Source organism: Colossoma macropomum, unplaced genomic scaffold (genome assembly GCF_904425465.1).
Source record: "Colossoma macropomum unplaced genomic scaffold, Colossoma_macropomum, whole genome shotgun sequence".
Taxonomy (NCBI): Eukaryota; Metazoa; Chordata; class Actinopteri; order Characiformes; family Serrasalmidae; genus Colossoma; species Colossoma macropomum.
The window spans coordinates 11,351,521-11,378,663 of NW_023494806.1; the positions used below are offsets into that span (position 1 = coordinate 11,351,521).

Genomic DNA, 27,143 nt, shown 5'->3' on the forward strand with positions numbered 1-27,143 from the left:
ATTGGACAGTGACGATATTAGAGTCAGACATTTGGAAAAGTTACCATGTGCTCAAATAACACATTTTCAATTCTAGTTGCCAACCAACATTCCTTCCCGTTCCTATTTAGACTTTACTGCGCTTTCTTCCTAGCCACCATGAGACTGGACTGGAATAGGGAACGGTGAAAGACACATCTCAAAAACAAACAAACAAACAGACTGAGAGGAGCAAATCATGTCCTTTAGTGAGACGGCAGGAGGTCATTTGGGGAATTCTGGCCCTCAGCCAGTTATTCTTTCAGGAGCTGTCAAGAGGCCATTATGAGGCGGCTAAAGGGGGAGGGGCCCAGAGAGAGGGCAACGTTTGGCAGGGAGGCCCCACTCAATAACAAACTCTCATACGGAGGAGAAGGAGATCAATGGAGCCTATAATAGTATAGGATCCAGGGCTAACAAGCACTCACTCTTAAAAATAAAGGTGCCAAAAAGAGTTCTTTGGAGCCATGCCATAAAAGAACCATTTTTGGTTCCCTAAAGGACCTTTCAATAGGTGGTCTTTTAAAGAACCATTTTGGTAAATTATACATGTAAATGTGAAGAACCTTTTTGAAGTTAAAGTTAACCTACACATCATGTAAAAGGTTCAGTACCAAGTCAAATTTTTCAATGCATTTAGGCCAAGAACTATTCAGGAACATTTATTGTTAGGACCGTTAACTGTTGAAAATTGCTGTAAAAAACAAATAGTTGCTTGCAGTAAGAGAAATTAATATAGTTACAGTTAGCCTTGTTTGATCAGAAGAAGTACACTGTAGTATAGTATAGTATGCAAAGGTTTTGGCACCTCTGGTCAAATGACATGTTTTTTTAAGTGAGAATAATTTAACACATCCTCTACATTTAATAAGCAACTACTGTTTATTTGCTGAACTTCACATATTGGACAAAAAACATAAAATATGGCCTGTGCAAAAGTGGCACATTTTATATTTTATGTTTTTTTCCAATACATTAAACTTAGCTAAAGAAATATGAATTACACACCATAAAGACAGAAAACCATCATATTTGAGTTTGCTCCCTGTAGAGGATTATTTTCAGTTAGAAAACCAACAAAACATGTAATTTGACCAGAGGTGTTTATGCTTTTGCATACAACTGCTTGTGGCTTTTGATGGCAAAAGACAGAGAGGCCAAAGCATACTGTACTTTTAGAGAATAACTCTATAACCATTTCCATTATAATCTATATTATTCATGCTTATGAGGTCGGGGAGGAGTCAGCCCTGCAAACCACTGGCATTTGCAGGTTAGAACAAAGAAAGCATGCTTGCCCAAACATGGAACTTAACCAGATGAATGTTGGCTTCTAAACTAATTCTGTTACGCCACTCTCTTTTAACAATGACAAGTCCTTTAAATCTATAAATCTCCTTGGTAGTACCACTGGTAATTATTATAAACATTACACAGATTACCCATTATCGTTTACATAACTCTATGCAATAGAACTGAGATCTGTAAACTTCTCTGCCTATAAAACTTAATGAAAATGTCACATATGAGAAACTGAGTTTGGTAGCAGGCCACACTGGTGAGGCAAACATGCCAGTTGATGTACTCTGTAATGCAAACCTTAATAAATGTAACTTTTATTAGAACTCATTTTTACTGCATTCTGAAACAGTCAACACTCTGAAAAATAATGAAGGTTCTTAATTGGTTCTTGACTTACGACTCTAGGAAAAATGTTACATTTTTGAAGGTTTCTTTAACTTTACAAAAGTACTTAGACGTAAGAGTGGGCAATATCGCAAAAACATATACTGACACTTCATATTTGATTTTTATTTAAGGTTTCACTGCACTAAATCCAATCAGACAAAGGTAATCACGCTCTCTTTACCGATGATATCCATGATACACTCAGAAAGTGTATTGCCACAAAAAGGGATACAGTGTATCACAATAATTTCCCACCCCTGCACATACATCTCATTTTCAAAAATGGGTCTTTAAAGAACCATGCACTGAGAACATCTTAAGGCAACCAAAGCGGTTCTTCTACGACTTTCTATGACCAAAGAATGCTTTTCGGCTTCTTTTATTTTTAAGCATGAAGCCAGGGTCACTGAGTTGTGTGACGTCTGTTGGAGTTCAAACTGTTGGCATGGAGGAGCAGACGAGTGTACGACATGGTGGTTTTCTGTGCGGCGAAGGGAGGCTCACGAACTGTTGAGGTAAGGGTCAGAGACACCAGGCATTCTTCGCATTCCTGGGTTTTGTGTCTCACGGTCACCCAATCTGCTAACCACCAACCACATGGTAATTTGCATAGTCAATCTCGAAATCTTTGGACAGTCTCTTGAGCCCATATGTTTATGGTGCCCTTGTTGTTCTTTTCTTAAATTTCTGCAACTTGATAAGGCCACAACTACTGCCTGTTCCATCATTTTGAGTCTGGAGGCACATCAGGACACTTGGAGCAGGGTGAGATGGTGGATGGTGGAACACAAAAGTGTCCAACTTAGCCATTTAGCATAGATAGTAGAAGACAGACAGCACGCACTAGTGAAAGTGACGTAGGCAGGTGATTTTCTAAGAATCTGTGGAAGGGCAGCAGTTCAGCACAGCTGCGGGTTGTCAAAGGCAGGTTTGTATGAGATTGTAAACAGTGGAAAGATCACCCAGGCTATGGAGTACACCAGGGAAGTGTTCCAAGTGCAGAGCGGAGTTAGTTCAAATGTTGTGGCAGTGGCAAGCCCGGGCATGCCTCCCTCAGCTGACTGAATGTAGCCACCATTGGGCCAAGTTGGCTTTGAGGGATACAAGTGTGCACTTATGGCCTTCCCTCACCAAGTCTGACTCACTCATATTTAAAAGCAACCCACACTGAGTGATTAAGTAATTAAACAGAAAAACAGGCAGCTCAGGGAATTCAGGCCTTTACAGTTGTTTTTCAATGTCAAGTCCAATTCCACCTTTCACACAGTTTTACATTGTACATGGAAACATCCAAGCCTACAAGTGTCATGGCCAGTAAGCACCCAAGTTTCTATATGTACGAAGTCCAAAAAAATACCTTCTCTTCCAAATAGAAATAAACAACAAACCTAAACTTTAACTTTTAGATAAGGAAAAGTGAATTAAGGACAATGTTTTGGCATGGTACATGTTTTTTCATGCAATGTCGGATCAAAGGTTAAATTGCTAGGGCAGAATCATTGATATAGCCGCGGAAAACATGACTCATTCTCTACGATAAAAAACATTTTCATTCATATCACAAAGCTCTATGGACTAATTCTTTTATATATTTATACGTCCACATTTCTCATCTCCTAAAATAAACACATGAGAAAATCAACATTTATGACAACCCGTGTGACTAATTTTTTCCACACATTTTAGGCTGTCTCTCTGAGATCACTTTGCCGTTCTACCCCATTCTGGCCTCTCTTGGCAAGTTGTGTTGGGTGCAATACTTTAATCATATATTCCGTTCAATAAAACAGCACATTAATAGTTTGAACGGCACCGACCAATTAAATGTAATTTCCAAGTGTCAATAGAAACAGGTTCCTTGCTCCATGCCAAAGTGCTCACGTGCTAAAATCCAAAGAAAAAACTCCATAAAAAAGTCCATAACTGCATCATTGAGCATTAAAGGAACAAATCACTGCTTTTTAATCTAAAAACTGCCAGTAACAAATGAGAACTAGTAAGTGTCAGTTAACGTTATTCAAATAAGATCATTCTACTAGTCCCCACAAGCTTTCACTGACTTCAAGCCATGACAGCACGTTTGGGCTAAAAGTATTCCCTTATGGAAAGAACATCACAGCATTGCAGACTACCCAGCATTTCACACTGATTAACCCCTTAAATGGCCAGGGCTCACAGGCAGGCCCAAAGTTTTATTACACACTTGTATAACCTAAAAATAGCCAGTTTGCATCGAAGTCATTGTAGTTACTGAATAATAAGACTTAGTATGTAATAAGCCTGGGATTTTAAGAGGTTAAATTTATCAGCTAAATATCAAGCCCTTCATGAGATGAATTAGGTTTGCCAGAACAGGAAAAACGTTCAACTCTGCAGTGCTGTGGCCCTCAAGGATTTAAGTTTAATACCTCTGCTTTAAGAAAACTGAAATTCCTCTGACTCTGTAAACAGCAGGATCTAAACAAACTGTGTTGGGTGCAATTCTAGTAATTTTTTTTTGCCTTATGTGTAAATAGTTAGTTATGTTCAGAAGTACAACCAGAGGTCTCATGTGCACAGATCCTAAATATGAATGCGCAATTATTTTCTAAAAGATTTTATAAATTATTTCTGAAATGCTAAAACCTTAATTACGTTAAAGGGGAAGTCCACCAATTTTGCAAAATTACTTAACCATTCAACCGTTTAGATGTAAACAAAATTATTCCGAGTGGTTTGGTGTGAAATGCACCTTTCTAGAGAAATTTACTGAGTCAAAATTGTTCACCATTATACTACTCGGAACCAGACGTCCATATGTCTCGGATAAAACAGAGCTTCTGCTTCTTGGTCCAAAAGCAGCTAGAAACAAACTGCATAATTTTACAATTAAACTTAACAATTTTTTTTTTTAGTTGCATCAAGCTCATCTGTAAAAAATCTTGGTGTCACAATAGATCCCGATCTGTCCTTTGACGCACGTATAATGAATATTACTAGAATAGCCTTTGTGCATCTCCGCAATATTGCTAAATTAAGAAATGCATTATGTCTACAGGATGCAGTAAAGTTAGTTCATGCATTTATTACTTCAAGGCTAGATTACTTTAATGCCCTGCTGTCTGGATGTCCCAGCGAAAAGCCTCAACAAGCTTCAGCTAGTCCAAAATGCCTTACTAGAACCAGAAAATTTGACCATATCAGCCAGGTTTTATCAAACCTACACTGGTTGCCAGTTAAATTTCACATCGATTATAAAATTCTCTTACTGACCTATAAAGCTCTAAACGGACTCGCCCCTCAGTACCTGAGTGAACTTCTCTCCTACTATGAACCATCACGCTTACTTAGATCACAAGGTGCTGGCTTACTATTAGTACCTAGAATTTCTAAAGTTACATCAGGGGGGAGAGCCTTCTCATACAAAGCCCCCCAGCTTTGGAATAATCTTCCTGTTAATGTTCAGGACTCAGACACAGCCTCAGACTTTAAGTCTAGGCTAAAAACTAAACTTGTTTAGTCAAGCCTTTGGTAATTAGTTTTCCCTGTCAGATAAAAGGTGTAGATCGGGGGGGTTCATGGTCATAGAGTACTATGGTAAACCGGGAGTGTTGGTGTTGCTCTCACACGTTCACTCAAGTTTGCTGACGGTGGAGCGGAGGGGCGCCGACATCTCAGGGTGCCCTCATGCCTCTGTTATCTTCTGGTTTCTCCCTTTTAGGAAAGGGCTGCAATAACTAGACCTGCCGGAGTCTCTGCTGCTCTGTTAACTCTGTAATCTGTGATCAGTCACTCATTACAGAACTAACTCTCTGTGTGTTTTCCTTTCTTTGCCGGGTTGAACAGCTGCCCATCCTGTGCGCTGATGCTGTTGCTTCTTCTGCCTTGATCAGGTGCCCACTACTCGCCAGCCTTCAGGACCGGCTTGACCACCATTGAGCTTCATGCTGTACAACGCTGTGCAAACCTCACCCTCATGAACTGACCCTCCCAATGATGCTGCTGCTGCTGCATAAACTAAAACTAATCTAATTAACCATTGCTCCACCTGTTTTCCCTCTTTTGTACTATAATACTTTATACTAACACTGTTTGCTATCCAGTGTCGACCAGAGGAGGATGGGTTCCCCTTCTGAGTCTTGGATCCTCTCAAGGTTTCTTCCTCTTGCTCTTAGGGAGTTTTTCCTTGCCACTGTCGCCACTGGCTTGTTCAATGGGGCTTGGACCCGGACTTTTCTGTAAAGCTGCTTTGTGACAACACCTGTTGTAAAAAGCGCTATATAAATGAACTTTGCTTGCTTGCTTGCTTGAACTTATATGTGTCTTATAAGGTTTTATATGTCACGCTGATAATGGTAAAATAGTGCTAAATTTGAAAGAATACATTTTTTGGGTAATATTTTTTTCCTACACACAGTGTCAGCAAAACTCATAACTTATGTGAGTACTCATTAGAGGAGCAACGATAGATTACAGCTGCACCTCGCTGTCCTACCCCATAAACTGGTGAGCATAGTAAATAGTTTGTTGTTGACACCGTCAATTTCCTCTCTCTTGTTTGTTCTTTCTTCTTCAAGTCACTGCAAGTCATTTGTGTATTCTGGTTCAAATTGATATGACTCTATGACATTTTGGAAACAGACCTTACCAAAGTCCTCCACAGACTTTGCCATCTTCCAAAAATTAGTAAGAAACTGTAAAAATAAACTGTAAACAAAAGCTGCTGCCGGTGTTGTATCCGATTCAGTTCCCCCTCAAATTCACGTTCCCGTTGACAAATCAGGTCTTCCAGCATGCACATTCACTGAACAAAAGGAAAGCTACACTGGAACTATGGAAAGCGAAAAGGTTCAAAAAAGACAATATGGCATAATTGAGATTCAGTGATAAGTATATTTTCAATATGAGTAAACAGTAAATAACTGTAATGATAAATACTTTTTGTAGTGTTTGTCACCAATTGGGTGAATACAGCTGCCGTACAAACCCTTTTTGAACCTTTAAGCTTTCTGAAGTTCCAGTGTTGCTTGGTGTTGTTATCTGTTCAGTGAATGTTTGCACCCGAGGAACTGATTTGTCAAAGGGAATGTGGAACTGAGGGGGAACTGAATCGGATACAACACAGCTAGTAAATACAAAAGCACGTTAGCTTGCGCGCATAGATCTCAGTTGAGAATGTGGTTTCGACATGAAACACAGAAGTAATCCTGGAGTAATAGTTTATATGGAGTAATAGTTTATAATAGTGTATATGTTTTGGGCCAAAACTTTATAACAAAACTATCACAAAACAATGTCTCAGGTATCAAGAAACACATTTATAACTATTTTGTGTAATAAGTTAGTGGGATGTAGCTTTTAGAGCCTTTAAATGCTCTGGATGTCTGGTTCCTAGTACTATAATGGTGAACAATTCTGACTCTGTAAATTTCTCTAGAAACGCGCATTTCACACCTAACCACTCGGAATGATTTTGTTTACATCTAACCCATTAAATGATTAAGTAATTTTGCAAAATCAGTGGTGTTCCCCTTTAAGTAATAGTAAGTGAAATTATAACACATACATTGGGCATTCCACAGCTAAATCAACTACTTTTATTTATTGATTTATTTGTTTATTTATTTATTTGCCTGTTTAGCTATTGTAAATTTAATGTTCTTATTGAACCTTTTTATACCTTACTCTGAAATATGCTTTTTACATTCCCTCTGGTTGGCTGTTTGCAATTTTTTATATCTGCATGTGCATTTTGACTTTCCTTTTTTCTTTAACATTTCCACAATCAACGTTAAATCATTCATTAATTAAACCATTCCATCACATCTTCACTTACTAGCATAACTAAAACTCCCAATCAGTGAAAAAGTGGGTACAGATGAGCACAAATGCTTTGTCCACAGATCTTTCAGTTTTTGTGTATGTATAGGAACATTTGGCATGAGTTTCAGGTTTTATAAATCCTGATTTGTACGTCACTTTTAACGTAAGATCAAATTCACAGTATCTGATACTAACATGTCATAAATGAGGTTTTAGTTAAATCCTTAAACCCAAAACTTACTGTTCAGTTATAAATCTTAGTTACTGAATAAAAAAAAGTTACAAATAATTTTGTAACTTTTATGAATCTCAAATGCAAGGTACAGAATGGTGTGATTAAGGAAGTAAAGTGAGGGCCCACGTGCAGGCCCTTTAGATTTAAGGGTTTAAGACTTGGGTGGGAATCATTAGTTTCGATTCAGGAATAATGTTAAGCTAGCCCAATCATGTTTTTCCTACAAAGTTGTCTTTTCTGATCTCTGATCGGGTTTCTGCTCTTTGTGATGATGTCCGGTATACTATGCTCCTTACTATGCAGTTAATCCTGAGACTTTGTTTACGGTCAGAGTTTCAGATAAACCTTGGGTGTTAATTATAGATTGTAGGTTTAGATTTAGAAGTACAATGACAAATTATTTTCCTCAAAAGTTGTTTACACTGTAAACAACTTTCAGAAAGCATGGCTCTTACCTTCCGCCTCCCGGGGGCTCCAGTGTCCTGATGGAGCGCAGGGTCTTGGGGAAGATGAGTTTGTGGCGTACTGCATGAGCACTCCGCCTTCAGTGCAACTGTTGCATACTGATCCCACTTCTCTAGGAAACCAACAGACAGCCGAGGTAGCAACTTAGACACGGCAACAGAGCTATTACTAGCACACTAAAGCCATTTTATATTTATAAATTGCAGTTATGTATTTCACCACTGTCATATCAAAACCTCAAGTTCTTTTTTTTTGTTTTTACTCTTTTACACTTTTGAACAGTTGCCCATTACATTACATGAACATTTCATGACAAATGGGCCAGAATTACTTGGAATAAAATGTAATGAAACATTTACCTCAGCTACAAGTAAGTTACCTTTTTTAGTTATATTTTAACACCATTTGAACATGCTGGACACCCTTTAGATTATGTAAAACATTTATGCTACTATACATAAACTATAGCTATATTTGTTGTAAATGTACCTACTTGCCTTCTACAGTGGTGCTGCAATATACTCTAGCGTGAGTTTTTTTGGTTTAAAGACTAGGAAAACCCCCTTCTGATGATGTATCTTGAAGGTGGAAGGAACTTTTGAAAAACTACAAGCACTTTAGGGTGAACACATACATGAGGATGGGCTGTTTAAAATGTGTTTCCACTAGCTTTCTAATGAAAAAGGAAGCCAGATATCTAACAGTATTCCTATGAAGCCAAAAACCACATCTGTAGTTGTTAACCTCTACATCAACGTCTATGCAAGCAGCCAAGATTTCTTTCTTTTTTTTTGCCATGGAGGGATTCCCAATGGCTGTATGGTGTGTTTGGAGACATGATTTCTATGATTTATCCTTATCTCTGTTATTACATGCTTCAAAGCAAAGGTGATACAGAGACACTGCTCACTCCAAAAATCTCTGGCCCCTGGTTCATTTTCACCTGTCAAAGTAATGGCCGGTAATTGCGGGGAACCACTCCAGGGTGAGTGAGGCTTGCCCCTGCTCCATCAGGCGAGGAGGAAGAGGAACTGGGGCTGGCTTACTGCCAGACCTCCAGGACTGGTAGATCAGATCCAGGTAACAGTGCATGCGAGCCACCTGGTTCAGAGTGAAGGAGTCTGTGCAGGCATCATCTTCAGGAGAGAAAAAAGGGGATTAGGAACATTGCAATACATATACTGTACTGTGTCATAGTCAGAGTCTCTTTTTCATTCATTTGATTTCCTGTGAAAACAGCCACTACATCTATTAGTTACTCTTTATTCAGGAAATATTTCTGAAGTGATTAGATATTAGATAATCCACCTGCATAAGGAAGAGGAATTTCAAAGTGCAAGAGCTGGTAGACCACCTAACCTGCAACAATCAGAAAATCAAGCTCCACTCTTGCTTTAAATCTGAAAAAATCCACAGGTGTTTCTGCCCATCCTTTTACCAGCAGAAGACAACTCTATGACAAAGCTTTGAGTCTGAAAGAATGTATAGCTGTCAATAATCCGTTACTGAGAATAAGAAACAGACAAAAAGGAGCAAAAACTCAAAAAAGCTGCTGATGTTCTCAGAACATCAGACTGGCCACCACAGAGCCTGGGCCTCAACATTGTCATTGGGATTACTTGAATCATGAGAAGCAGAAAATGTTACCAGTTTCTAAGGCTGAACTTTGAAGGTGTGAAAAAATATCCCTGCAGATTTCTTTGAAAAACTGAAAGCAAGTCTCCTGAGAAGCAAAATTTTAAAATAGACAAAGGTGGACACACTAAATACTGAAAACACATTGATACTATCTTTGGTGTTGGGGCTTCCATGTAATTTTATATTTTCTTAACGCGGAAGTATGAATAACTTGAACTTAATGGCCATTTGACTGGAAATTAAACAAATGAAGTGTGGGCTCTGACTTTTGTAAAGTACTATACATCGCCGTCCTAATAAAAACCTATAAAAATTATTGTGTAAATATTTAACCACAAATGGACCATTACAAATGGTCCAGAATTACATGTTATTACATAAACAATGTTTTTTTCATTTTAAGGTCACCTTTTCAGAGCTGTGGAGTTTTGTTAAGCCAGCGATCATATGACATCCTGGTGGAGCATGTAAGTACATTCTTACAAATAAAGGTTCCCAACCTGGTTCTTTTCTGAAAGAATGTTACTGCTCTTTAAATAAAAAAAAATGTTCTTTACTTTCTCACATCTCTTTTACAAAAATGGTTCTGTAAAGAACCATCCATTACTCAGTCCTAAGTTCTCTGGCCATCTCTCCAAAGAACACATTTCGGCACTGTTATTTTTAAGAGTGTATATATGCATGTTTATCTTGGTCTTTGTCTCAACAACATAACTCATGTAGCCTCTGCAGAATGTGTTTGCACACAACCAGTGCAGCTCCTTTGGACACAGCAAAGTGTGCATTTCATGATACTCATAAAGAAACTGATACTATTGATATTGTACTACACTTAAAATGTCTGTCTCACCAGCATAGCTCATGTAATTTCTGTATGGCGTGTGCTTGAAGGAACGTTGGCCACAAGTATCATTTCCAGGCTCCGGGTCTCTGCAATATTTGTACTTGGGTGTGGGGTTTGTATCTGCGCACAGGTCACCAGTTTCTAGTGAAGGTTCTGTCTCCAGACAGGCATCATTACATGACTCGACTTCTGAAATCCCCCTGAAGACGTGGTACAGTCCGAGGCTGTGGCCGATCTCGTGGATCATGGTGTGCGTGTGGCCGAATGTACCATAGAACGAGGGGTTCAGCACGATCCCACCTCAAAAAGAGACAGGGAGGGCAGATAACACAACCACCACATGCACAGGTTCAAAGCATTTCTTCTCATCCACATCACAAAGCGAAAGCAATCTATTTTGTCCAGTTCTCTTAATCCTGTTGTTGGTTATTGCTGTTTACCTAAATGTGTCAAGGCCTCTTTATCCCAAGGCCAGGTGGCCACTCCTGCTAGGTCCTCGTCAGAGGAGTTGGCAAAGAAGACGTTCAGGTGTGTGGAGCCATCCAGATGCAGGAGATCCTTCAGCTCCTTTACATCCATGAAAGCCCTGAGGAGGAGACAGCAGAATGGGACAGATAAGCCACAATATACTCTAAACAGACTTTTGGAATTTATATTTAAAAGCCACAAATATTAGATAGTTTTTTTTGCTTGATATATTCTGTCATTTAGAGTATGCTAATGAAGCCGAAAGCAGTATTAGAGGTAAATAAGTACTGAGTGAGCATTTATAGAGCCTTTGGAGTAAGTTCGTAAGTTGACAGAAGTCACTTGAGCCTAAGCTTTGGGAGTTTGCCATGTAAGCAACTGATATTACAGTAAAGATAGTGTGCTAACTAGAAATGTCATGATACCACTTTTTCTTTAATGAGAGATAATGAAACCGATACTGCTGTCGATATTGTACTACATGTAAAATTAGTTGTTTTCAACTGAAGCATTTCACTTAAGATCAGCATCTAAAAGAAGGCTGTCATGCTGAAACTACTCAAACACTCTGCTACCCCACAGGAAGAAATATATAGCTAATAACATCACACAATGTGAATGTGTGCTATTTCATGATAGATTTGTTACAGGATTGAGTAAATCAAGACTAATTATAACACTATAGTGTTGTAGTGCATTGAAATTGGTCCTTCTTAGACAGCATCTCCATACATGCCAGGGCCGTCCATATTCGTATCCCTACAGTAAACAGTGTTGGGCTAGTATTTAAAAAGGTAACCCATTACAAATTTCTAGGTGCTTCCCTCAAACTGTAGTGGGATTACTTTACAAATTACTTCCTAGAAAAAGTGATTTTACAACTCATTAAATTACTTCTGTGTACCTCTGTAAAACCCACACATCTGTTTCAATTAAAAACAACAAGGGAAAACCCAATATTTTCATTTTAGAAAGAATTACCAATCCATGTAAATACAATTTAAAAGGAATGTCCCTGTTCCTGCCTTTTAACTGCGGTTACTCCTTCTGAATAAGATTTAAAGCTTGCAGAGCTGTTCCTGAATGAAAATTGAGTCTGGTCTGCTTAGGTAAGGCTGGAGCTCAGTCTTTTTAGCATGTACTAGGGCTGTAGTCAAGACCACCTTTGTCAAGTCCAAGACTAGTCCAAGAGCATGACTGGACAAGGCTGAGTCCAAGTCAGACCGAGTACAAAAAAAAAAAAGGCAAGATGGGAGTCCTCTTCAAGACAATTCCTTAATTAGTCTTTATCTCCTTCCAGTACAAACACAAAAACAAAACTGTATGTTCAAAAATAACTCCATCAAATTCAAACCATAATGAAATATTTCCTCTTCTATTTCCAAATACAAAGGTAGTATGGACTGAAAGTTTCTCTGCATTCAACATTCACTCTGAACGAATGCAGCCAATTCCCACTCGGAACAAATCCACCCAATGCCCACTCTCAATTAATTCAACCAATGCAGGCTCTGAATGAATCCAACACGTGGCCATTCTGAATTCTCTGATTTAATGCAACAATTCCTCACCCTAAATGAATTCAACCAATGCCTGCATCATGAAATACCATGAAAATATTATTAAAATAAAAGTCTGTTTTTGTCTTGACGACTTAGCTAATTAAGTAATTCAATTTACTTGGCTGTAATCCAGGGCAGCACGGTGGCGCAGTGGATAGTGCTGTTGCCTCACAGCAAGAATGGCCTGGGTTTGATTCCCGGCTGGGCGACCAAGGTCGTTTCTGTGTGGAGTTTGCATGTTCTCCCCGTGTCTGCGTCGGTTTCCTCCCACAGTCCAAAAACATGCAGTTAAGCTAACTGGACACGCTAAATTGCCCCTAGGTGTGAATGTGTATGTCTGTCTGCCCTGCAATGGACTAGTGACCTGTCCGGGGTGTATCCTGCCTTCCGCCCAGTGGCAGCTGGGATAGGCTCCAGCACCCCACCGCGACCCAGAAGAATAAGCAGTTTAGATGATGTAACCTATGTATGTATGGCTGTAATCCTTGTTTGTCAGCTTTAGCAAAATTATATCAAGATATATTTTATCTGCTTGAATCATCTGCATTTGTTTTAAGAGAGTACAATATAGTACAACAGAGTTTATATAACTAGAAAACTTGTAAAATGGTTCACCTCTGTGCAACACCGTACTACCAAGTTCAATGTCATACAGTTTCGGAAACATGCTTTTCAAACTGTAAACCAGCCTTCCTAACCTACCTAGGTTAACATCACTAACCAATTTATGCTAAATCTGATTAGCGATATTAAACTACAAACACTGTTAGCTTGCTGGTGGAAATGTGTGACTTTGAATACATTTAGCAACATTTAGTACAACAGTTGGCTAATCATCATGCAAGGCTGTCAAATTCACTAAAAGCCCATTTACATGGAACAGATATAACTACTGTAGCTATGAACGAATGTTTGAGTTATGTAGCTAACTAGCTAGCTAGCTATATTGAGTTATCTTTTAGTCTTTCATGATGGTCACTATGTCAAATTAAGCAATCACAGCGCCATTAATAGCTAACCTAACCAGCTTAGCTTACTACGTGCTATATCTTTGTCGAGAGACTGGCAACCCTAGCTAGCTAATTACAAACTGTAGCTAACGCTTGGCTTTCTGGCTACACAAACTAGGCTAGCTAGCGTTAGCTAGGAACCTCTGCGACAGAATAATTCAAATTACTTCAGTTTTAACAGAATAAACTACAGCACATAACCTAGGTCACTTGTTGAGGTATAATGAAACTGAAACAAATATATTAACCAAGTTAAAACATCACGAAATAACAGAAATGAACAACAAATACTTACAAGGTGGTAGAACAAGTTAAGCGGACCGTTTAAACTTGAGGCGATAAAACAACGACTTCGCAGTGAGTTTAAGGGGGGTTGAGGTTAAAGGTTATTTCTCACCGTGGTTTATCACACTGAACAGTGAAACATATCTCACAGAGATTTTATTGCCAAACTGTTTACATTTCCATCAAATTACAGCACAGGAGCTCAGCTCTGTTTGCCGTGGGGAAGAACCAAAGACGCTGAAGATCCAGTTCGCTTTGGTTCAACCCATGAGCTGCTGAGATGGAGTCAGCTCGCGCCGGCGACCGTTAAAAATTATTTAAAAAAAAACGGTAACGTTAGCTAGTTGGACTCAGTCGAGACCAGAAAGTAGCCTAACGTTAAATCTGGCGAGAGCGATGGCCGAGACTGAGACGAGTCCGAATACAAATACTACCGAGTCCAAGACCAGTAAGAGATCTTAAAAAACGCCTGGATTCGAGTCCTACAGTCCTACCGGCCATTACAGTAAACAGTGTTGGGGTAGTAATTAAAAATGTAACCTATTACAAGTTACCAGTTACTTCTCTCAAACCGTACTGGGATTAATTTACATATTACCTCCTAGAAAAATTAATCGCACTGATTGGTAAAGTTAGAAGTCAGCGGTTTCGTTTTCACAAAATAAACTGATAAATAATCAGATGTTTCATTGTTAGGTGTACTGATGGACAGAGAGGACCTTGCATACACAAAATTTGGGCATTGGTAAGTTATTGCACTGTGTGTGTGTGTGTGTGTGTATGTGTGCGCATGCACGTGTGTGAGAGTGTGTAAAGACTTGCTGAGCGGAGCAATGTTCTGTAATTTAATGGCCCTTGTGAGACTTACGAGGTCACACTGGGAGTTTGTATTTGGAATAAAACTCGAGCCGTACTCTGAGGCCAGCTCTGAGGTCAGAAGTCACTGGCCCTGTCTGGTTAGGAATGCATTGTGTCATTTGGATGGAAACAAACACATCCCTTTTAAGATTGTCATTACATATACGACACATTAGTCATGTCGTGAAGCAGAGGGGAATCCTCAGGGCCTTCTAGGTCTTCAGAGAAGACCTAATGATTTCTGTGAAAAATCTATCTTCAGGCCTGTTGTATTTAAACTCTACAGGTATTGTAGTAACACTCTTATGTCAGTGTTAATTTTTGATTGGGAAGAAAAGGGCTACATTCTTGACACATGAAGTGGAAAACTGTCCAATCAGGATCTAGGTAGTTACAGCCAAGCAGATTCTGCCATTGGTTAGGACTTCAGGAGCTGGACTGAAGACCTAAGGCTACATGTCCATTTGCACTTTTTCTTTTCACTGCTCTGGATCTCTCCTCTCACATTCTGTGTCATTATGGAAATGGAGGAACCATGTTGAACATAACTGGGGCAGTAAACATTCAGATATGCTTACAATAGAACAAAAATACAGGATTTTATGCTTCTGTAATTTTCAGAATCAATTAGTCACACAAGTTAGAAAATTAACTCACTGAATCTTACTAACCAGGTAGTCATATATGATTTAAATTTTGTTTCCCTGCTCAAACAATGTATACTACATCCAAATGAATGTCTTCCCTCCAAATCTTCTCTGACAGTTCTGTATAACACCAAATATTTTCATAGCAATAGAGAAATCTATTCGTTAGCAATACAGATGCTGATCGTTTTGCACTGTGTTGACTGATACAAAGCACATGAGATGCTGGATTCATATTAGATAAGAGTTACAGTGTTGCTGGATGCTCTGAGTACTGTATTTCCCTAGATTTCCTGAATATTTAGTCAACATGTTCAGCTGACAGAGTGTACATATGGATGATGTGTCAGTACTTTGTTGTTGTCACCAGTTTTCATTACATCATTTTGATGTAAAACATTCTAAAAATACTCTGTTTGAGACTTTAAAACAGTGTAAGATTTGTAAATATTGAGTCTGTTTCTTTGCATGTTCTTGGTTCTCAGAGGGACACTTAATTTACTATTTGTTTTCACAGAAACTAACCAGGCCATATTTAAAACAAGTTAAATAAATATCAGACATAGTCTTCACATATTTCTACATTGACACCACCACCCCCCCCAAAAAAGGAAGGAAAATAGAGCTGTTTTTGCCTCTCTGTACTTTCAGAGAATGTTTAATGTGTGACGTTTGTGATAAAGACCAGACTACTCTTGCATGATTGGCTGAACACAGTGCAGCGACCGCACTGATGTGCATGAAGTTGAAATCTGCTGATCATGCACCATACCATGTGACAAAGCTCTAAATTGAAATGAATAGGATGTGGTGAGGCAAAGTTGCAAGTGCACATGTACAGTAGCCTATGAGATTAACCACAAACATAATTAGGAACTGACAGAGGAAGCAATCATGTTTTGTTTTACAATTTCAGAAACGTTACTATAGGTCTTGTGGACGTCCTATATACGTCACTGACTGCGGGTCGCAGTTGCAGCAGCTCTGTACCAGGGCTCTTCACTGAAAGAATCAGTGCACAATTGCTACATACAAAAATATGTTAATACGTCTGTTAAAAAAGGGTCACATAAAGCATGCAATGTCTTTTACAGGCTTCAAATGTCCATGTTTAAACTAGAACAGCCCAAAATTAGTTAATCACCATTAGCTTAACACTAACATACTACTAGGATTCTATAGGGGTGCTAGTAGAAATTAGCATTAGCGCATCAATGTTTTCTTTTTTCCTTGTTTTTGACCAAGTTTTGATGTTTATGGGCCAAAATGAAGGCCTAGCTCTAATAGTCACAGTTCGTCACTGCTTATTATTTTTCATTTTCCCTTGTAGCTACAATCCTCTAAGTCAGACAGGGACAAATGACCTAGTGCTAATAAATGTTGGCATTCTGCAGAGATACACTTCCATATGTTTAGCAGCAAGGGATCCTAACAATGCATTAATTCATATCTGCTAACATGTATAGTGTTTCATATAGGCTCTCAGGCTTGCCTCCTCTGTCGCTTTGAGTTCCTTACTAGAGGCCCCACTCAATTCCTCTCAAAACATTTCCCTTTTGAAAAATGCTCAAGCAAAATAAAGAAAAGCCGTGCTCAACCCCCACTTCCAGCACTCTCATTGCAGACCCCCACTAACCACCATTCAAAAAAACAGCCAGTACCTCCTTCCTCCTTCTAAGAACAACATCTGTTAGCCAGTTCACTACAAAGACCAATCAAGCACTGTTTTTGCCGCCGCAATGTTAAATCCTGGGTTAGCTGAGATATTATGACAATATATGTGATGTTTGTAGTGCTTTTTGATGTATGGCTCTTCTGAGGGGGACGCAAACCCGAGATCTTTTTTCCTGTTATTTACATATCTGTATGCTTCAAACCACAGCACTCTGTCCTAAAAAGACATCATTTTAATCATAAATTAGAGAAAACCGGAGGGCCTGTGACATTTCAAACAGTGTTAAGTGCAGCATGTCGCTGAAAAATGTGTTAAATGTGTATACCTCATCAGGCTTCTATGGACATATGTTTGCTTAAGAGGCGGTCTAAGGTCGTATACTCTAAATGCAAGTGGCTATTTTCATAAGTAATAATTAGAAAAACAAGCATAACACATTTTTTGTGAATTTCATTTGAATTTGAGTAGATTTTTTGCTACTTTACTTAGCGAAGAGTTTTAGGTTTTAAAGTAAAAGCCCATACATCCAGTATGAGGTGATGTTTTTTCCATGCAGTTCTGAATAAACATGGGAGCTATGTGCGAGGTGTAGAGCAGAAAATTGATGATTAGTTGTGGTGATGCCGTTACAAGCCAGCACAGCTGTCAGTGAGCTGGACAAACGTGAGGGAAGTTCTGGGGTGGCATACACGATTCTGTTGCCTATATTACTCAAGAAAAAGTAAGGATTGTAAGAGTAATGTAATGAACCCACAGTGAGATCTTATGTCTGCGCAAGAACAGAACAGCAGAAAGGATTTTGGAAGCAAATTATTCTTAGTTCTTATTTTGGCAACGAAGGAAACAAAAGGAAACATGGTTCTCAGTCTCATGCTGTCTTCAGTACCAAATAAAGTCATGTTGTAACTGACACAAGACTTTTGTATTGTTTATTACATCCATGTTCATCTTAGGCTATGTTTACACAGCAGGTGAAAGTGGCCCAAATTTGATCTTTTTCCTCATATGTGACACAGATGTGTCATTTGTGTGGCAGTGTGAACAGCAAAAAACGCATTGAATCTGACATTTTCAATTCCGATTTGAGGCGCTTTCACATGTGGTACTGAAATCCGATACGTATCTGATCTGCGGCAATGCGACTCAGTCTGAACAGCCAGATTAGAATTCATGCGATTTTTACGTCAATCCAACTCGACATTCGTCATAATTTTGTGCAGCTGAGACTCATAAATATTTAGGCTGATGTTTCTGTACCAAAACATTAGAAGAGACACGGAGCAGCCATTCCGTGTTCAAATGAATTGGCCGAACGCGGCCGGAGGAGACCGAGGCTGCAGCGTCAGACAACAGTTAAAAGAATCCAAGGACACGAACCAAAGATGTGGCCGAACAACGTGCCCTTTTACGGCGAACCCGAACACACTGTGGTTGATGAGCCCAGCTGTCAACCACTGGAACTTTATAATCGCTCCTGTGATGCTGGCGAAGATGAAACTGAAATCTCCGACTGGCGTTCGCTGGCCGTCACGATTTTTTACCCTTGGATGAGCCGCCACGTGAAACATTGTTCTTTTGCACATGCGGTTTGGTTTAGGAGCTGATCTGTTCAGACTGATGTCGCGTACAGGTCACATTTAAAAGATAATGTGAACAGCCAAACAAAATCGGATTTGGTGAGAAAATCAGATTTAGGTCACTTTTACCTGCTGTGTAAACGTAGCCTTAGATCCATCCATCCATCATCTAAACCGCTTATCCTTCTGGGTCGCGGTGGGGTGCTGGAGCCTATCCCAGCTGTCATTGGGCGGAAGGCAGGATACACCCTGTCCATCGCAGGGCCGTAGCCTTAGATATTTTAGGAATTAAAGGGCACCTATAACATTTGTGTTTTGGGTTTATGTACCAAAATTGGTTTTTAAACAACCGTTTTCCAACCTCACTTTATCACTAAGAAACCAAGAGGCTGTTTTGGTTACTGTGGCTTTAAGACTGATGCAACAGAGCAATGAGCTCTGTTCTGATTGACTTCCCTGTAGTATGTACCACTCAAAAAGCAGTCTGGGCCAGAACACTCCTTATAACTTCATTGTGAAAGTTAAAATTCTGGGAGTTAAATGCAAAAGGATTTTGTGACGTTGCAAAAGCAATAAATTCAAAATGAGTTGTTTTTGCAGCTTATTTTCCATATCTGGCCTGGGAAGTGAATGGAATGTTCTGAAACTTTAACAGTGTTTACATGCTACATCAAACTCTTTCCTTTGAAAAAGACAAGGGAAATTAATTTTCTTTAGCCTATCCCAGCAGTCACTGAGCGGAAGGTGGGAAACACCCTGGACAGGTCACCAGTCCATCGCAGGGCTCACCGGACAAAAAATTAGTCACCTGTGACTTAAACAATCCTAATAGTGTGTGCGAGAATTGTCATCTTAGAATACAGGGATAGGAACGTTATGTTCCTTGGTAAGATGATGAGCAAAAGCAAAATCTGGTTGTCCAGCAGCTCAATGCAGGCACTGTGGTTCAAATATACTGTCACCTCAACCAAATGACCCTTTTCTGGATAATTAAAACACCCCCAGAACATCACAGAGCCTCCACCAGCTTGAACAACACCTTGCACGCTGTCCTCATTTGAAGGCTTCCTGAGGTCTACGATGAACACGATGCCAAGCATCATTCACATACAGGCGGAAACGAGATTCATCTGACCAGATTACCACATTCATCATGAAAAGTCAAATTTTTCTGTCTCTTTTCCCACCGTAACTGGGCAACTTTGTGAGCAGAAGTGAGCAAAGGCCTCTTGCGTGCCACTCTGCTCCATATGTTAAAGGTATGCAGTTCCCTGCTGAGTGTTCTTTTAGAAATTGGTTGTGAATGGCCTGGGTTGACATCTAGAAGCAATTATTGCCTGGAAGTGAAGCAATTTTTATTCACAAGCCATGAAACACACTGGCTGTCCCTGTCAGTTGTTGTCGTCTTTCGGCCATAATTCTGACGAGAATTTTTGCCACTGCTGGTAGACCATTATGACCGTACTGTGCTTTGTGACCCATTTTCCACACATCAAATGAGACAATCACTGCCCTGTACCACCTCTTCTCAATTTATGAATCCCATCGCACACCCTACAGGTATTTATAACTCGATCATCCTCGGAGCCTGAAGTTACTACCACCTAATTTTTTGTCCGGGGGCTTATATTCCAATTGCCTGCACTGCATTGTGACTTAGTGAAGAAGCTCAACTTCAATGGGTGGGGCGCAATTGTTTTAGGCTGAAAAGTCTTTGGTACGTAAATATATTCATGGTTGTGATATCACAATCATGTTAAGAACAAAACAGGAAGGTATTGCGGCTTCATTTTCAAATAAGGACTTTATAGACTGGGAAGTGAACGATATGTGAAATGTTTTCATGATACATCAAACTCTTTTATTTCAAAGATAGTAAGGATTTTTTTTAGTTTGCCATGATAAGGGCCCTTTAATACTTCTTGTCCAAATGATCACATTTGTATATGGGACCTGCTTAGAGTCTTGATAATACTTCCTCTGGCCTTAACTGAGGCCTGTCGTGAGGTGTGACTGAAGCAGTGACCCTCAAGGACCACCTTTAGATTAGGTGGTCATCTGTAGTCGGCGGAGTGCACACTTCTAAAAACGTGAAAAAAGTCTGCATGTCACCATATTTACATATAGCGATTTTGCAGGTCTGATTAAACAGGCAGCGATGCTATCCTTTAGCTGATGGACGAGTGACACTGCTATATGGGGGACATTATCAAAGGACATCAGGAGGTGGTTGGTGAAAGCTGAAAGGCCAGCTTGAGAGACAAGTCTGGAGAGAACAGATGATATAAGGTTTCCCTCCTAATAATTTCAGGAATTTCATTATTTCCTATGAAAATATTTGGCTGGCTTTTTGGCTGTACAGAAGGGGAAAGAAAGGGTCAGAGAGTTTAGTGGCAAGATGAATAAGTGAGCTATGGAATGAGTGCAAGAAAGCTTGTTTTTTAAAAAGCAAATGCTCCTGCTTTAATAAAAGTTCCACTACTGTAGGTCAAAGCCACCTAATCTGAGTTCAATTAAGCCTAATCCACTGGCTCACTTGCAAAAACACAACACGAATCAGATGTGGACGTAGGCCTACTACAAAAACAGCAGGCCAAAGTATGCCTGTGGCCAGCCAAAGTATGCATGCATCAGTGGCCGTGTATTGCACAACGATGTTCACTTCAGCCCCCCCCCCTTTCTCTCTCTCGCTGTAGCTCAGTGGGGCAGTGGGTGACACTAACAGAGCTCAGTCTTAAGACTTCTACTGATGGCAGAACTCACTGGTGCTGCTTTCATGAGTGGTGAAGATCTTTTTAAATGCCAAACCACACTGTTGCTTTGAATTTACTTGATTCAAACGTGTACATTGGTTCCACATCAGCACAAATCCTGTGGTTCATTTACTTACTTTTGGCAAGAATGTAATGATGTAATGTAGTTTATTCATGTGGAACTGATGTACACATTTGAACCAAGTAAATTCAAAGCAACACAGCAAGTGCATTCTTATTTTTCACAGTTGGTTTTAGACCTAAAGAAGAATTCTCACTGGAGATAATCCTAAGCAAAGACAAGGCCAATGCACATCTACTCAGTGTTACCTTTGTAACACCTTTGCAGTAGAAATTGTCCAAAAAGATTTTAAATAAAATTTTAAATAAGTGCACATTAACGTTAAGAATCAAACCTTTCTCAATATCCATCATATGATGTAAACAGACAAAAGACTCAAGCTGGCAGTGAAGGAGGGTCTGCTCACACGGAGGAATGTTTCTGATGCCATGACAGTTGAACGCAAAGCCGATGGCTCAAACATTCTGCCTTCGCAAGATTTTCCTGCCAGCAATACACTGTGTGATTTTAGCCTGTTTTTGAACACACACAAACACATAATTTCCCCAATACGAGTGAGGAAATAAACAGGCGAAAAAGTCAATATTTGCTACTAAAGTCCGTATATGCTAACTTTACTCTGTTTGACTGAATAGAATTGCTTTTCTCTGTTTAAACATATAGAGCAGGTCACCAAAGAACAAGATTTCTGATTTTAGAGGACATTCAACTACAGCTCAACCAACCAAACAAAATTACTCCAACAAGACGTGAAACTCCACAAGTGAGCTCTTCGGATAAGCCTCAGATGTGATTCCTGCCGTCACTGTGATACAGAGATTGTTGTTGAATGAGACAGATTGGGATCAAAACTATAAAACATACAAACATATAAAACATTTACTTACAGCTGTACAGAAGTGTTTTTCTGTTGTGGAACAAAACACACTCTTCTCCATTGCAGCGTTACTTGATCCAAGGTAGTTAATATAGCATAGCTAACCAATGCATGTCATTTAAAATCAGCTAGATTTTAACAATTGAACCGTTAAGGTACATTCTACTCATTTATGCAAAAAACTACTTAATCCTAAACAGGTTACTTAGTGTAGTATCAGATTCGAGTACACACACACACTTTCTAATCTGTTTATCCTTCTGGGTTATGGGGGCTGCTGGAGCCTATCCCATCGGTCATTGGGTGAAAGGCAGGATACAAATCGAATCAAGTACCGGCAAGTCCTTGTACTCGTACACACTCGTACAAAAAATCGTATAAATGCATCACTACCCGTAGTCAAATTACATGTGTTGATGATTTTCTAAGTGAAAATAAGTTGACACATCTTCCACAGGGAACAAACTTAAATATGGAATTTTTCTGCAAGTTTTATATTTGTTTGCAGAGTTTAACGTATAACATGTATATGTATGTATATATATATATATATATATATATATATATATATATATATATATATGTATATATATATAAAATGTGCCATAACTTTTTCACTGGTCACATTTTATGTTTGAATTTTTTTATTTTTTTACAACATGTTAAGTTCAGCAAATAAACAGTAATTAAAGTTAGAAAATCAACAAAACGTAAATTGACCAGGGGTGCCTAAACTTTTGCACATTAGGAAAATTTGGGAATAAAGTATGTTTAGTGTGGTCTTGCACATTGTGCTTTTGCATCTTTGAGAAATGAGACGTACTTGGACACTTACAGGAAAGCGCATGAACATGCACACAAATACCCCTGTAAATACCCTGTTTTGGTTGCTGGTGTGCTGGTCAGCAGCAATGGAAGCTGTTATGCTGGTCACCACGAAAACCAGCACATGTTGTGTTTTGGACACTGGTATGCTGGTCAACTAGCATGACCATGTTGGGTGGCCAGCTAAATCAGTGTCAGACCAGCATAAACCAGCTTAGATAATGGAATACATACTGGTCTAAACTCTTTGTGTTTTTTCAGCAGGAGAAGCCTTTTGATTAAGTAGAGTTTTAGAAGAAAAGGTGGAGCTCACCAGCATTCTTAGCGGTTCTGGTTTCTGTAATTAACTCTCAAGTTGTGTTTGATGGCTGCTGAAACTGGGAAATACCATAGATAGAGATGACCAGTGGCTCATACTTCCTGGAAGTAAGTGTTGCCCATAGACTTTTGATTTTTACTGATTTTTAAAAGTATTTTTCTTTAAGATAAGCGCTGAATCAAATGTGTTTTTGTAGAGCACAACATCAGCTCTTTCATAACATGAAAAGTCTTTAACTGATGTGTACTTTCACTTCTCCACACTGGATTTAATACTACTTACAGTATCTCTACATAAAAGAGGTCTAAAGCTAGTAAGACATACATGTAATATATTGTTCACACTGTTTTGCAGTTTGTTTTTTGTTGTTGTTGTAAATTCTTCAGTAACTATTTTAACTAAGAGCTTTTTGCTGAACTGGTCAGCTGAGAGCTAGTTGAACTGAACTTATGTAGGTTATGTTAAAGGTACAATGTGTAAGATTTAGGTTGATCTATTAGCAGAAATGGAATATAGTATACGAAACCATGTTTTTATTAGTGCATAATCACATGTTACTACAAATTTCTGTGTTTTCATTAGCTTAAGGTGAGCCCTTCATATCTACATAGGGAGCGGGTCCTCTTCCAACAGATGCTGCATGTTGCTGCTGTAGCCCACAACGGACAAACCAAACACTGGCTCTAGAGATCGACTTTCATGTTTTTACATTGAAGTGGCAGCTTGAATTTAGTGGGTCTATAACACTGCTTGGAAGATGTAGAAAGAAGTAGAATCAGTGGTCGCTGCCGGTGCTGGCGATCTCCATTTCGTCAAAAAGCATTAAGAAGCAAAAGATGCCACTAAATCTTACACCCTGTACCTTTAAGTATAGTTTCAAAACATTTTAGTTCTTATACATGTAGTTTGTGCCAGCAAACTTCAGTTACATACATTCCGGCTGTTCTAGGTTGCACACTGTGTCCAAAAATAAAAATAACACACAATTAATTAATTAACTAATTGATTAATTAACTAACTAATTATTTCACGTCTTTTCAGACACCCAATGTAAGTAATGCTGAGTTTGGATATCCATGTATTCAAATAGTTGCATCCATCTCTATAAAAAATGGATCAGATAGCCCAGATTAGGTTACATTAGTCATATATCAGTCATATATATTAGACTATTACAGTGACAAAAGCCTAGTATTAGATTACAAAATCGCCTGTTTTTAATGCTCACAATGTTTATTTGAGTCCTTTTAACAAATCCTGGGGTGAATCAGACTCCAATGAAGACTGTGCGGATTAATTCCACGTCTTTTTGGATCTATTTTACTGTGCGGATCAAACGAGAGAAGATGGACTGGGCTAAATGAAGTCGTCCCAGTCGATCAGATGTGCCCGCGTGCTCGGGACGTTATACTGCCGCATTTATATTTCATGTAAATTAAACGCATGATTACGCCTCTGTCCATTTACACGCATGCATTATTCATCGGAATCCATCAGAAACGTCACTCGACGTACGGATGTAGCGCGTGCGGCTTCGAGTCGAGCTGCTCGAGGCGGGTTGGCATGGCAATGGCTCGCCATTTACAGCTGAACATGCCTGCAGTTCTAAACTGATCCCGTCAACGGCACCGCGCGCGGGTCGGAGATACTGTCAGTCATCCGCGTAGTTAGCTCCGCACACGAAGCAGGCGCGAGGGTCTTTTTTAACAGTCACGCGCGAGAATTCGCAGTTGACCTCCGCAGAAATGGCAGAATTGAGTGACGGGATCATAAAAGAGAGTCAGGGGGGTGGGTGGGGGGGGGCAACTTTAGGTGAGTGTTCGACGCTTTAGATGACTGATTGAGACAAGGACGAGTAAAAAAAGGCGTAAAAGGAATAAACGTCTATTCAGACGTGCTGTAAACAAGCTGTCCGCAGAGACGGAGAGGAGAAATGTATCATGGCTGGATTGTGTCAATGTATACAGGTGTGAGAGGAGAGTGCAGTAATGTGTGGCCACTATGAGTGAAGAGAGGAACAGAGCGTAAAAGTGGCCCTCCCTCTCCCTCTCTCTCTCTCTCTCTCTCTCTCTCTCTCTCTCCCCCTCCCTCCCTCCATTTAGTTCTGCATGAAAGGAGCTCCTCAGAGCGCTCGCGCAAATGAATCAGCTCTGCTCACAATGGCGCGCTAAAGGACTGTTTAATTGCCGCTGCTTAACAGGAGGAAATCCCTCTGTCCCCAGGGCTTAGCTCTTTATCCTCAGCCCACTCCTAAACACCACAGGCTTCTGCTTGTGTGTGTGTGTGTGTGTGTGTGTGTGTGTGTGTGTGTGTGTGTGTGTGTGTGTGTTTGTTTTTGTACATTTTCAGGATAGACGTGCTGACTATAAAAAACAAAAACAAAACAAACAAACAAAAAAACAGCTAACTTACACTCAGCAAAAAGGGTTCTATATAGTACCATATTGCTTGTAACAATAGTGGAACCCTTTTTGGTGCTATATAGAAAAGCAAAAAGGGTTCTATATAGAACTGTCTACAACACATTCTCCATCAATCTGAAGAATGTTTTCATGATGCAAAAACCCTTTAATCATGAAAAGCGTTCCTTGAGTGAGTCTATTTAGAACCATTATTCAACTAAAAAACCCTTGAAGAAAATGGCTCTGATTTTAGGTGGTTTTATGTTCTATTTTTCAAAACCGAAAAGGCAAAAACACATAGGCCTATTAGGTAGTAATGTAATTACTGTTATATCAAAACCTTGTGATATAACATAACATATGGCCTTTATATTGTGTGAAGGTTTTGAGAGAAATCATCCAAACTTTTAATGAAAATTTTATTTTTACAAAGAAATACTTTTTTTTCAGAAAAGTTAACTTTTTAGAGATATGCAGTTTTGTTCCAACTGCACTGCTAAAAAAAGTCAGAGACCAGACTTTATTTCTTTAATTTACAGTCAAAATGGCCATTAAGTGTAAGTTATCCTTTTTAAGTATATGGAAAACATCAGAAAATTACACAGAAGCCTCAGTAATTTATATATTATAGATTTTTTTTTTCAGTATTTAGTGTGTCCACCCTTTTCCTTTATTTCACCTTCCATTGTTTTTAAGGGTCTTTCAGTTTTTCAAAGAAATCTGCAGGGATAATATTCCACACTTCCAAAGTTCAGTCACAGAAGTTGGTTGCAATTTTACAGTCCAAGTAATCTCAAACACATGGCCTCAATGATGTTGAGGTCTGGACTTTTCACAGTGGAAGGATGGTCAGAAACGCCTGTGGATTTTTTCAGAGTGGAGCCTTTTGTCCTATCTTTGCTATCTCTGAGGATTTTCTCCTCTCTCTCAAAGATGAAAGCTTTAAGTACTGTTTATCTGGTGGTGACAGTTTGGGTGGTCTGCCAGGTCTTGCATGGTTGTTAGAAGTCCCAAAATCGCCTCAGAAATATCCTGAAAAATGAATTTGAAATGAACTTATACTGAACCATTTTGACTGGAAATTAAATAAATGAAGGGTTATCTCTGACTTG

The 27,143-nt window shown here is 39.3% G+C and overlaps 1 protein-coding gene across 1 annotated transcript in view; it reads right to left on the reverse strand.

Moving 5' to 3' along the window:
- The window catches only part of pappab (pregnancy-associated plasma protein A, pappalysin 1b), a 103,647-nt gene that overhangs the window by 59,673 nt on the left and 16,831 nt on the right, over positions 1 to 27,143 (reverse strand). Inside the window, exons 3-6 of the mRNA XM_036599056.1 lie at positions 11,132 to 11,277; positions 10,698 to 10,991; positions 9,153 to 9,345; positions 8,200 to 8,321 (exon numbers count right to left, since the gene is read on the reverse strand). Of these exons, the coding sequence (XP_036454949.1) occupies positions 8,200 to 8,321; positions 9,153 to 9,345; positions 10,698 to 10,991; positions 11,132 to 11,277 (755 nt within the window). The remainder of the gene's footprint in view (positions 1 to 8,199; positions 8,322 to 9,152; positions 9,346 to 10,697; positions 10,992 to 11,131; positions 11,278 to 27,143) is intronic.